Here is a 13,704-nt window from a genome sequence, read left to right on the forward strand (position 1 = left end):
ACGCCCTTTCCTCTGTTGCTCGACTGCTAAAACTCTGACTCAGGCCCTCATTCTCTCCCGTCTTGATTACTGTAACCTCTTGCTGTCCGGCCTTCCTGCCTCCCCTACAATCTAGCCTAAATGCTGCTGCCAGAATCACTCTACTCTTTCCTAGATCTGTCTCAGCATCTCACCTCCTGAAATCCCTCTCCTAGCTTCCAATCAAATCCCGCATCTCACACTCCATTCTTCTCCTCACTTTTAAAGCTTTACACTCTTCTGCCCCTCCTTACATCTCAGCCCTAATTTCTCGCTATGCACCATCCCGACTCTTGCGTTCTGCTCAAGGATGTCTTCTTTCTACCCCCTTTTTATCTAAAGCCCTCTCCCACCTTAAACCTTTTTCACTGACTGCCCCACACCTCTGGAATGCCCTTCCCCTCAGTACCCGACTAGCACCCTCTCTATCCACCTTTAGGACCCACCTTAAGACACACTTGCTTAAAGAAGCATATGAATAGCACTGTGGATATTCTGAACACATGATACATAAAGCTTGGCCCCCTGCAGACGCACTTACCAGAACTCCCTCCTACTGTCTCTGTACATTCTCCCTACCTACCAATTAGATTGTAAGCTCCTCGGGGCAGGGACTCCTCTTCCTTAATGTTATATTTATGTCTAAAGCACTTATTCCCATGATCTGTTATTTATATTATCTGTTATTTGTTCGATTACCACATGTATTACTACTGTGAAGCGCTATGTACATTAATGGCGCTATATAAATAAAGACATACAATACAATACAAAAATCCTCCAGCACACAGCAAATAAAAACACCACTTGTGAGCACATTCACATCTATGACAGACCCACAACCCTGCCTTACCCCATTATCTCTTAGCATACAGTGCTTTCTCTGCAACCAGGGATTCTGGGTAAAGACATGGAAATGAGCACTCTTGGTGCGTCACGAGTGCTCATTTGCATGTCATTACCCAGAATCTGGCTGCAGTGGAAGCACTGTATACAAAGAGATTTTTGCTCCATTTTTTTTTCTGCTGCTACAGACCCACAACCCTGCCTTGCCCCATTATCTCTTTGCATACAGTGCTTCCACTGCAGCCAGATTCTGGGTAATGAGATGCAAATAAGCACTCGTGACGCACCTAAGGTGCTCATTTCCATGTCTTTACCCAGAATCCCTGGTTGCAGTGAAAGCACTGTATGGAAACAAAAAGAGAACAGCGCAAAAAAACCATTGTGTAGTATAATCAAAAATAATTTATAGTATAAAGGTGAGTATTGCACGTACATCAACAAAAAGGGTTAATAGCATGACATGTTAGGGACATGTTACCACTCAGCAGGCACAGCGGGATACAGACACCGGTTGCTGGACGTCCACCCTCTGAATGCTGGTATCTGCTCTCAGAGTGAACAACTCGGCGTTTGGGAACCTTCCCGCGCCATCACGGAGCTCTCAGCAGTTGTTTCCTAAGGGTTGATCGCCACGCTTCTTCCGGGTTAATCCACGCCGGCGTGTGACGTCATCAGGCAGCGTCTCAAGGCCGGTCGCATCTTTGATGCGTCACTGCTTCACACTAAGCAATCCAGCGGCACACAGAGTCCCAAACAAGTCCCGCAGCAGAACAAATGTTCTAATATAAAACCGCAATGGGGATACAAATAAAGAATAAAGGAACGCGCCCTCTCCTACGCGTTTCGTACTTCGTAGATTCCCTGACGAAGTACGGAAGTACGAAACGCGTAGGAGAGGGCGCGTTCCTTTATTCTTTATTTGTATCCCCATTGCGGTTTTATATTAGAACATTTGTTCTGCTGCGGGACTTGTTTGGGACTCTGTGTGCCGCTGGATTGCTTAGTGTGAAGCAGTGACGCCTCAAAGACACGACCGGCCTTGAGACGCTGCCTGATGACGTCACACGCCGGCGTGGATTAACCCGGAAGAAGCGTGGCGATCAACCCTTAGGAAACAACTGCTGAGAGCTCCGTGATGGCGCGGGAAGGTTCCCAAACGCCGAGTTGTTCACTCTGAGAGCAGATACCAGCATTCAGAGGGTGGACGTCCAGCAACCGGTGTCTGTATCCCGCTGTGCCTGCTGAGTGGTAACATGTCCCTAACATGTCATGCTATTAACCCTTTTTGTTGATGTACGTGCAATACTCACCTTTATACTATAAATTATTTTTGATTATACTACACAATGGTTTTTTTGCGCTGTTCTCTTTTTGTTTCCATGTAGCCTTGGTGTTTGAGCCATTCCCACTGACCAGCCGCACAAAACCTCACCCATTAAGGTTGTATTGTATATTTTATACATACCATTATATTTTTAAATCACTTTCTCTATCACAAACCACTTATGAGCGCATGTCCTGTTTTTGTTTTCACTAAAGCACTGTATGCTAAGAGTTAATGGGGTAAGGCAGGGTTGTGGATCTGTCAGCGACATGAATGTGCTCACAATTGGTATTTTTATTTGTGGTACATGATTAATCTATAAATTGCCTGATAATGTAAAGGATTCTGGACTCTGTGAAGTCTTGCAAGTTAAGCTTTTGCTGCCACAGGGCAGTGCAATGCATTTGCATCACAAAACACTTATTTTTTTTAAAGTCTAACACAAATCATTTGCAAATTATACATATTTTACCAGCAAGCTGTTGATGTCCTGTTTGTACCAGATCTTCATACAAACATTTAATTGGATTTTCTTTGGTCAGCAAAACACCATGCAACCAGATAAGCAGCGTTCTGTGACCGTGTTCTTGATAACTTGTTTTTCCTGTTGACATAAAAACATGTTTTTGTTCTTAGCCGACTAGCTAGATTTGGTTGTACCTTGGTGTATTGCTATCAAAATACTCTATTGCACTTTGCTTTAGTTTTCAAACTGAAGAAAGGACATTACAAAATTGTAAATCAGTGACATAGTATTGGGAGAGAGAAATTTGAGAGCAAGGATGAGTTTTGTTGGTGTTTGAAGTGATTCGTTAAACTATCTTCAAAGGAGAAACACAGCAACATCCCAGCAAAATAATCCAAAAATTATCTGGAATGGAACTATAAAGAGAAATAACGAAAGGTAGCAAAAATAGTGTGGCACTGCTAGCCTGTCGGTGAAAGACTGAACACAATCTTAAGAAAACTAATTTATTAAAAATCGGAAAGTACACATGTATCCAAACTCCGACGCATTTCGTACCACGCAGAGTACTTTGTCAAACTCTTTGATAGTACCCTGCGTGGTACGAAACGTGTTGGAGTTTGGACTGGATACAGATTTTACTCTGAAACCCCTTATCAGAGCTTAGTGAATCTCCCCACAATGTATAACAGTTAATGAGTTAAAGATTTCATTTCTTTTCTTTAATACTTGTTGCTTATTTAAAAAAAAAAAAAAAGTTTATAGAATGTTGTAAAGCATTGTTTCAGCTTATGTATAATACGTGCTATAGCTTCTCACCCTTTATGCTTGCTGGCAAAAGCTTATTTGGCATTTGCAGATAAACAATACATTGGTATTTTTCAGATTTAGAATTTTAAATGTTTATGTGGTGAAGATGAACTTCAATGCATCTGGCCCCTCTGATAGGAAGGAAGGTGTGCTTTTTTCACTGTTACACAATTGATCCTACATATGCCATACTTCATAAATAAGCATGTGTCTCTTATCTATGCACAAGGTGTTTATTATGTAGCCTTGTAGTATTCACTATTCTGTATACTTGTGAAGGTGGCAACATTGAGGGATGATATACACGTAATGGTAACAAATTTAAAATAAACCACGTCACTGAGAGTGAGTGAGTGACGAGAGAGCACCCCAGTGTAGAGTCATTTGGGGGAGGTGGAGACAGTCCCTGGGGGGGAGGACAGAGAGAGAATTAAAAATACAGCACAAATGGGGACACTATTAATAAATATTATAATATTTGTATAAGTGATGCAATTTGTTTTATAAATATTTTTTTAATGTGTCCTGGTTTTTACTTTTGAAAATCTGGTCACCCAACTTAAACCCCATCATTTCGTTATGCACACAAGTTCCCTGGCTGCAGATATATTGGCACACCCTACGGAGGTAGGTATCTGGAAGCAGGTGGTCCCCACAGCTGAATTTAATGGGTTTCAGCTCTGGAAACCCTCTGCTTCAATCCTAGAAGAAAAAAACATTTAGTGCAAGGTGTTTTGCTGCTTTTAAAAAAAAAAAACAATATTGTCCAAATGCCATGTAATACCACAGTCACTTTATTTATAAATTAGATTCATACAGTTCAAACCATCATTTCATTCAGCCCACATTTCCTGACTTGTTTACCTGTCCATTGTTCTTCAATGGTTTTGATTTGCATGTCTGTGAACTTCCACAGCTGAGCCAGCCTCTTCCATTCCTGTGACTTCAGCTGATTATAGGCTAGTTTCCAGAGAGCCGAGCGTACCTGGCTGGTATGTGTGGAGTGATCTTGTTTGAAAGTCAGAGAAACATCTGTCTCTTGAATACTTTCAGCAAGTCCCTGAAAAATAATTGACTCTGTGACAGAATGAAAACATGACCACACAAGGCCACAGTGGAGAAAAGAATGTGCAGGTGGTCCACGGTATCTGACGGAGTGGAGAAAAGAATGTGCAGGTGGTCCACGGTATCCAACGGTCCGTTTCCCGACGAACGCCTTATCCGACGCCGCATAATGCAGTCCGCTGCACACATTATCCGACGTCGGAACTGCTTATCCGACGCTAACCACCGCGGATTAACATGGACCCGCAATCCGACGGTCCATTATCCGACTGCGGTTTGCGGGACGCATTCCGGCGAATGATCGAGGCCCGCCTGTAATATGTTTGGGACAAACTGCCACTGAAAAAGTAGCGGTATTGTGTTTTGGCGCCAGATTTCACACGACACAATTATAATCTCAATGAAGCGAAGCTTCTTAGTTACATTCCTTACTAATACTTTTTCCTTACCGTTTTCCATGTATAGTATCGCTCTGCTTTAATAATCATATCTACAATGAGTGTATGATTGCTTCTTGATGCTGTGCTGAGTGCTGTTTTTCCTTGCTGGAGGAAAAAATCACAACGTTGATGTTATGATAAAGGAAATGTGTAATAAGAAAGGCATATTTTAGCACCTTAAGCCTGATATTTGACTATCAAAAAAACAGCATAGAGACATCTGGTTTTAGAATTAGAATTACTCTAGCACCATGGTACTCTAGCACTCTAGGCATGATTGACAACGAAGTGATTTACGTCAGAAATCCACTGAATTAATTGATAAATTAGGAGCCGATACCACAATGTTTATTTCAATGCCTTCATTTTTATCTGTAACTTTCAGAAATTTCCGAAGGCAGAAAACCAAACTGCTTGACACACACACTATAAAAAAAAATTAAGGTGTATTTTCCATTCCCTATATATCATTCCCCCTCCACCCCAGAATAGCCATATAATAAATAAGCCATAGAAAAATATCAATAATTCTTCTAATAAATACTTTTGCAACACATTTTCTTATTAAAGAGAACAATATCGCATGATAATGTCAACTCGGGTCCCATCTCATCCCATTAGAAAAACAGGTTCCACACTAATTCTCCGCTACCAAGTCTTCCATAAGTCATTTCATATCAGTCCTAAGTTATGTGGGGAACAATTTTGTAAATTGAAAATGTAATAAGATAAAAACATAAAAATGTTGAACAAATGGAAGCTTTGTTAACAGATAGCACTGGCTAGAATATGTTTTTCCCATCACATTAGTTCCAGAGGCAGAATTGTCAAACACATATTGGAGTCCATGTTAAAGTAATGCTAATAAAAACATTTTATTCTTCGCTTTAATTCCATGTATATACTAAAGTCTACATACTGGACAAAAACAATGGGGGGGGGGAACCCACAATTTTTATAAAAGAAAAATAATCTAATTGATAGCAATTCCTTTGCACCGGTTTTGTCGCAGTTGTACCGCTGGGAAACTTTAGTAAATAACACCCTTTGCCACTCTTCTCCCCCTTATCTATCAGAATTTAGGAAATGAACAGATAATAGGGACATAATCTGCCTTGTTAGCCTCTGTAACCTGTGAGGTCTGAGCTGGCACACAACCCCCTGGATAACTATCCATGTGAAATGTAAGAAACTTGATTAAGCATAAGAATATAAATCTTGGATCAGACTAAGTGGTCCATCACACCCAGTATTCTGTCTCCAACAGTGGTACTGTAAGTACAGAAAGCTTCTCCGGAACATAATCGCTTCTTAATATTCTTTCAGTCCTAATCAGAAGATATTTTTTAATGTAGTAAATATGTACATATTTCTTATGTAGTAAAGGTTATAATATGCAATTGTTTTTTTTTGGGGTGGGGGGAGAATCCATGCAACAGGCTTTCACCTAGAGCAGCGGTGCGCAACTTCAGTTCTCAAGCTCACCCCACCCCCCCAAAAAAAGGTTAGGTTTTAAGGATATCCCTGCTCCAGCACAGGTGGCTCAATCAGATGGGATATCCTAAAAACCAGACCTCTTGGGGGCTTGAGGACTGGAGTTGAACACCCCTGCCCTAGAGCACGGTTTAATGTCCCTTTCCCTGCTTGAGCACTGTGGAGTCACATACACGCGAGTTTACCTGATCTGCAATTCTGAGGTCACAACCTGCTTTGAGAAACTTGTCCACCATGTCTATGTTCCTGAATTCAGCTGCTAAATGCAGAGCCGTTTGCTGTTTCTGTGGCCCAAACACAAGTATAAGAAACGGGTTAAAGGAAAATAAATACGTGTTGTTCCCTAGATCAGGGATGCTCAACTCCAGCCCTCAAGCTGTGCGAACTCATTGGGCGAACCGCTCACATGATGCGCCAGCAATGTGTCTCATCGCGGCGAGCGAGCATGCTCAGTGTCACCCTGGCCGCAGCCTAAGAAAGCGCTAACTGAAATGGTCCCCTGAATGGGGCAATTAAGCTTGAGAAAGATCCACTATGCTGCATCAAAACGTGGGTTACGATTAATAAACTACAAACTGCTTGAACATTCCTCTAGGAGCGCTACTCCTTCATAATTAAGCAAGCAACATTGGAGCAATAAACATTCATTTTATTCAGTAACTTGTGTATCAACCATCCTACTTTAGATTATAAGGTATACTTAGATATTAAGCCCGCTGAGGCAGAAATATCCTATTCTATTATCCGATGTTATGTTTGTGCACTTTTTGTATCATAATATCCTTTGCTGTGCCGTCTCTTTTGTAACGTGATGAGTACATGGAGTGGGCTACATACAATCTAAACTAATGGGACTATTTTTTTATGGTATCATGTAATATTCTAAATATCCTGAAAAGATGCAACTTCAAACAGCCATCCAGCTAACTCACAGGATGCTTGTCGCCTTCAGCAGGGGGTCCGCAAGAGCAGAACAGCTGCTTTGTTATTATGGGGAAGCGTCGTGACCCCCACAAATGTGGGCTGGGAAATCAAAATGCCCCCCCCCCAGCTGGAGAGCCAGTGAATGAGGGGAACGTCTATAATCTGCCGCTTTCTCCAACATGATTAACTTCTGCAGCCGGCATTTGTTTTCTGCTTTTTGTTCATTTAACATAAATGTGCCATAATGGTATGTAAAGTTCTTTGTCCCTTGTTCAAATAGATGATCCTCTCCTGTATATGCACAGTAGTATAGTTTATTACATACTGTACAGTTTATTTCTACCACTGCTTAACACCGGCACCCAGCTTCATTCAGGTTGCAACCCTCAGAACATATAGGATAGTGCAAAGCACAAGCTTACCTGGTTAGTGGCGTTGATATCATATTCAGAATGTAGAAGAATATCCACTACGGGCATATGATTATTTATGATAGCCAAGTGTAGGGGAGGGTTTTTATCCTGCAAAGAACAATGGACATAACTGTCAGATCGAGAAATTCTGACAAACATAATGCGTCTTTAAGTTCCTATTTGCATAATCTAATGCGGTAAATCTGGAGCTAATTGCCTCACTGCATTGCCACAAACATACCCTAATCACACACACACACACACATTTTTCATTATTTTATATAGACGCAGTCACGTGTCATAAAAGCATTCAATAACAAAACACAATGTTATGATATGTAATCCGTCCGTGCTACCTCTGCGGGTTTGACTCGGATTCTCTGGGTTTCAGGTACTTTCCTCCGAGCTACGGGTTTAGCCCGTCAATCTCCGGGTGGCGGCGTGATGCGGCGGCCGCGTCTCCGGTATTTTCCATTATTCTTCTGCAATTCCCCCTCCAACTGCACTGAACATGGCTGTGCGGCGTCATATGGCAACGTGACGCTGCGTAGCGTCATGACGTAGCGTTTCGTTGCCAAGGCACTGCGGGGTCATATGACGCCACGCAGGCATGTTCACTGCAGTTGGAGGGGGTGTTGCAGCAGGATGTCGAGAGACGCCGCCGCAGCAGCACGCTGCCAAGTAAGGGAATTTTTTTTCCCCCTCCAGGTTGGCCATCAGTTGAAGGTGACAACCCTGAACAGTAGTGACACCCAATAGATATAAATGATTTTTTTAAAGAAATAATTGGAGACAAACCTACGGTCATTTACACAAGAGCACCCAACATCAAACAGAAATTAGTGCCTAGTTTTTTACCCCCTAAAACTAAAAGCTGTTGGTTAGACCAACTAACAAAGGGTTTTAAAAGATGCTCAAATTGCAAGGCATGTAGGAACAATAGACTAATTATGAGTAGGATAACTTCCGTCACTTGCATCGTGTCCAATTTAAATTTTGATATCAAATCACATGTATCACCTGTGACAGTAAAGGGGTGATCTATGTACTGCAATGCGGATGCAATCTACAGTACGTAGGTAGAACAATAAGGAAACTTAAAACAAGGTTGGGAGAACACATCAGGAACATTTGTAATGGTTTATAGACCCATAGTGTCTCAAACCATTACAAGATTAAACATACAGTAACCAGAATCCATCCTGTTTAAAATTCTTTGGGATTGAAATAGTTAAACCCGATTGGAGGGGAGGAGACTACATAAAGAAAATCAATAAAAGAGAATCCTTTTGGATTTTCACCCTCCAAACCCTGGCACCTAAAGGGTTAAATCTGGATATGGAGATCACAGCATTTCTCCCTTAGGGGCCTATGCAGAGAGCAGCGCTATTTCGAAATTCGCCATTTTTTGGAGAAAATCGCGCAGAAAACAGCAGAAAATGGCGAGTTCCGAAAAACGCGCCAATTTTTCTTTTCTATTTCTAAAACTCGCCTCGCGGCTGGCGAGAACCTCAAACTCGCCAGTTTTAAAAATATCCTAATGCAGAGAGGCGCGAACGGCATCTAGCGACTGTTCGCGCCAATAAAATGGCGCGATTGTCTCCTTTTTGCCTCGCCAGAAAAAATTGGCAAGAAGCTGCCGCTCGCGGCCATTGCAAAGGGAAAAAAAAGGCGCAAATTTTTTTTTACACATTTCTGAAGCGCGCATCTCGCCAATTTAAACTCGCCAGACGCATTCATGTTAAACATAGCAGAATTCGCACATTTCTGCATATGGAGAATAAAACTCTCCAAAAAAGCTACTTTTTAATAAATTCGCCAATTTTAAAATTCGCTGCTCTCTGCATAGGCCCCTTAGTGTCTAAAACACCCACTTTGAAGCAATAAAGACCTCAAACAACTACCCATATCAGTTCAGGTAGTGATTTTTATACTGTTACAAGCATGTCAAATTATAGTAGATTTAGCCATATAGTGTTTTATAAGCGTCCTAAAACACATGTGACAAAACATATTTGTACAACAGACGGCATTCTTAGAAACCCTTGGGTATAACCGTATATTATTTAACTACCTAAGAAGATGTTTGGTTTTTTAACAATTTTCACCCCAACATTCTTAACCCCATTTTAAAGGTTTTAGAAGGTTTTAAATAAAATATAAAATTTTTAACGTTCACAGATTCCGAAGACATGATTTTCTTCCTTTTAAAGTGCCCATAATATCTTCCGTTTTATCTTCCCCTTTCAAGCCCCTACAGGGTGCATGCAATCAATAAAGGTTTTTTAAGCATGCCTCCTGTTCTTGAAACTCTATATATGTATCAACAAGAGGTTAATGAAATGTATTTAATGTATTTGTTATGTATTATTGTTATACCAGAATAGATTGGTAGTATTAGAACACCTTAGATGGCCAGAGACAAACCAGCAAACTCAGAGTTAAATTGAGGAAATCGCAAGGTATAAAAGACTGCTACTACCCTGAACTTGCCTACGTCACTGAGGAAGCATTGGCGAAACGCGTCTGACGTTTTTTGGTTATTCCAAGCCACCGTAGTGAGGAGATTTTTTCCCTGTGTTTGGCCCAGCGTCCTGCCGTCTGCGCATGCGCATGCGCAGCGGAATTAGGAAGCTAAAGACTGTCTCTGCAGAGGGGATAGACGGCTGGAGGAGAACATAGCCCGTGCATGGGCCGTGATTATCCACGCTACAGCAGCATATACCCAAGTATACAGACGGAAAGAACCTTTGCCAGCAGGGATCAGCCGAGACGAAACACCCCAATCCAGAGAGGGACACGTTGTGGAGTCTGGCGGCATCTCCTTCCTATGCCTAATAATACCGGTCGATTGTAAGTTTTTAATCTCATTCACCCACTGTTTAATTAAATCGTATTGCACTATTTTTTTCCCTTTTATTTTTTGTCAAGGAAGATACCAGAGGGCATTTCCCCACCTACAACCCACCTAATCTTATATAGAGGAGGAGACATCAGATCAAGATACTAGAGATTTGATGTGAGTGTGTCTCCACCTAAAAAGTTTGCTTCAACATCTCTCTTCCCTTGTCTTCTCCTCCCACCCCTCCCTCCCCCTCTCCCTATCCTAATGAAGAAGTGTGCATAATTTGGTGCTGTTTCTTACTGTGGCCCCCCCCCCCCCTTTTTCTCCACTATTTTGTACGTATCTACGTCATGGAGCCGCAAGCAGAGTGACGTGCCGAGGACACCCTTTTTTCTACCCATATTCATACAGAGGTTGGTGAATCACCTCTGAAAGACTCAGGCAGCGGAACCACTCTGTGGAAAGGACTGAAGCCACACATCAAATAGTAGGCTTAATTTTCTGGCGCGAATTTTCTCTTTCCCCATATATATATATACGTTTGTGTCACATATATACTGTATTCTGTGTTCCAATGTAAGTTTCTGTGACAAATTGTAAACAGAAAATAATTATTATCCATATCTAGCTGTAAGAAGTATACTGTGGTATACATCTTTTCAATTTTATTGTATGCGTTTTCAAATTGTTACCTCTGTGTAGCAATGTCACCTGTGGCTACTAATCTGCCCTTGTACAGGCAGTAAGCCCTGGTAAGAACAGGCCTTGCCTGCAGTTAAGATGGGTTTTCCCCACTCCATGGTGTTGCATTTGAGTGACAGTGGGAGGCGATGAACACAGGCCTGAGCATGTCCAGTCATGGGACAGAGCCATATTCAGTAGTGCTTCTCCCCACTGAGAGAGGCAAGATCACACAACTGGGAGCCTGAGATTGGGGTCTTCCCTAGCCTCTCCCCCCTTGGGGGAGAGTGAGTGTGAGCCTATACCCTGACTTCTGATAGGGGAGTTGGGAAGAGCTAGGACAGCTGTTGGGGCCCTGACCTGTAGTAGTTGTCCAGGGACCATCATCCAGTGGATAGCTGATCCTGAGAAGCTGTGATTGAGCAGACCACTGCTGTATGTTGGTGGTATCAATAAAGACTGTTCCTGTTTGCATATACCTCTTGCCTGGGTGTGATCTTACTGGGAGGAGGGGAAGTATTTCTACCATAGGAGATCACCTCCATTCCTCTTGGAGCCTGCGGCAGATGGAGGCGTGCACTGCTAAATAACCATACGGTAATGTACCCCAGAAATTTGATCCTTTGTCCCTACTACCATCGGCAGACGACTCAGCCCTCCTGTTACCAGCAGGTATCATGCACCACACGTACAGTAATGGCCAAATCTCCCACGGGGTGGGGGAAACACCATTACATATGTATGGGGACAATGAAGATTTCCACTAAGCGGAGAATGTAGCACCCTTGGGGGTATGCTAAGTTATTTTACTGGGTTCCTGGTTCCTACAGGGAGTTAAGGGTTTACATCCTTGTACAGGCTCTAGTATAATGTTGGAGGTTTCATGTAACTAATTTAATGTTGCAAATCACATAGACAGGTGCTTGGCCACTTCCTGGTTTCCAGAATGTGTTGGAAATGTCATCTGATGGAGGGTGGTTCAGTATAGGCTGAGCCTTATTTTGATCTGCCCAGTTACAGGGGTAAGGATAGTGATGTCCCTTGGGGTATATAAATTAGGGATGGAACATTCCACCCTCAGATCTTAGAGGACCCATGTGAGGGCTAATTTATTTATAAAAATGTTTTACCAGGAAGTAATACATTGAGAGTTACCTCTCGTTTTCAAGTATGACCTGGGCACAGAGATGATAACAATACATGGTTACATTAAAAGAATAGGTTATACAGTCAATTCGCAGACATTTCATGGACAGATAAGAGTTGGAAAATTGGGTCTATGGGATAAAAGAGCTGGTGTGTTTTATATTGAAATAGAGCAGCTTTAACATCACCAAACATCAGCGAATGGCAGCAAACAGCTCATACCCTTTAGCTGCACCAAGGGCTGTACGTCTTTGGGGCGACGCAGATGTACTGTACACTGAAGGGATTCAGATTGAATGCAGCTGTGAATACAAAGTTCTTTGTTCTCTTGACTCATTAACATTCCAGTGAGTGGGGTTGGCGTTCCACAATGTACAAGCAAATGTTAATCCTTAGCATGCTGGTCCTGTGCAGAGGGGAGCAGCTCTTGGGGAGCCCCATCAGGCGCCCGCCTTTGGGGCGAGGCAGATGTAAACTGAAGGGGTTCAGATCGAATAGTTCTGTAGTTCAGGGTAAGTTTCATCTTTCTTGTTTTCTAAGGCAGGGAAAGTATACCAGAGTAAGTGGCCTAGAAATACATCCTTTGGAAACGGTCACTACAACAGCACAGTCTGGAGTCCTTGTTACAGGTTCTCATCGAGGGGAATCTGGAGGTATTGGTGGGGAATTATTTAGGGAAAGCCTTAGTTCTATTCCCAATAGTACGTTTGAAGGCTTGAAAAAAGAGATGACCCCTGCTAAGATTGCCTATAGTGGAGGATGTATATTCACAGATATATTTTGTATTTCAGTGTTAGGTGATACCTTTTTTATTTGGACTAACAATTTATGTCATCCTGGATGGCCCTCCGCCGCCTTAAACTCAACATGGCTAAAACAGAGCTCCTCATACTTCCTCTCAAACCTGGCCCTACTATCTCCTTCCACATTACTGTTGGAACTACCATCATTCACCCAGTAGCCCAAGCACGCTGCCTAGCGGTCACACTCGACTCCTCTCTCACATTCGCCCCTCACATTCAAAACATTTCTAAAACCTGTCGCTTTTTCCTCCGCAATATAACTAAGATACGCCCTTTCCACTGTTGCTCGACTGCTAAAACTCTGACTCAGGCCCTCATTCTCTCCTGTCTTGATTACTGTAACCTCCTGCTGTTCGGCCTTCCTGCCTCTCACTTGTCTCCCCTACAATCTATCCTAAACGCTGCTGCCAGAATCACTCTACTCTTTCC

At 42.4% G+C, this 13,704-nt stretch overlaps 1 protein-coding gene across 1 annotated transcript in view; it reads right to left on the minus strand.

Annotated features, from left to right (window-relative positions):
* The window catches only part of ANKDD1B (ankyrin repeat and death domain containing 1B), a 70,906-nt gene that overhangs the window by 6,496 nt on the left and 50,706 nt on the right, over nucleotides 1-13,704 (minus strand). Inside the window, exons 10-14 of the mRNA XM_075591379.1 lie at nucleotides 7,810-7,908; nucleotides 6,649-6,747; nucleotides 4,979-5,074; nucleotides 4,329-4,524; nucleotides 2,661-2,792 (exon numbers count right to left, since the gene is read on the minus strand). Coding sequence (XP_075447494.1) covers nucleotides 2,661-2,792; nucleotides 4,329-4,524; nucleotides 4,979-5,074; nucleotides 6,649-6,747; nucleotides 7,810-7,908 — 622 coding nt within the window. The remainder of the gene's footprint in view (nucleotides 1-2,660; nucleotides 2,793-4,328; nucleotides 4,525-4,978; nucleotides 5,075-6,648; nucleotides 6,748-7,809; nucleotides 7,909-13,704) is intronic.

This window comes from Ascaphus truei, chromosome 1, assembly GCF_040206685.1.
Source record: "Ascaphus truei isolate aAscTru1 chromosome 1, aAscTru1.hap1, whole genome shotgun sequence".
Classification (NCBI taxonomy): Eukaryota; Metazoa; Chordata; class Amphibia; order Anura; family Ascaphidae; genus Ascaphus; species Ascaphus truei.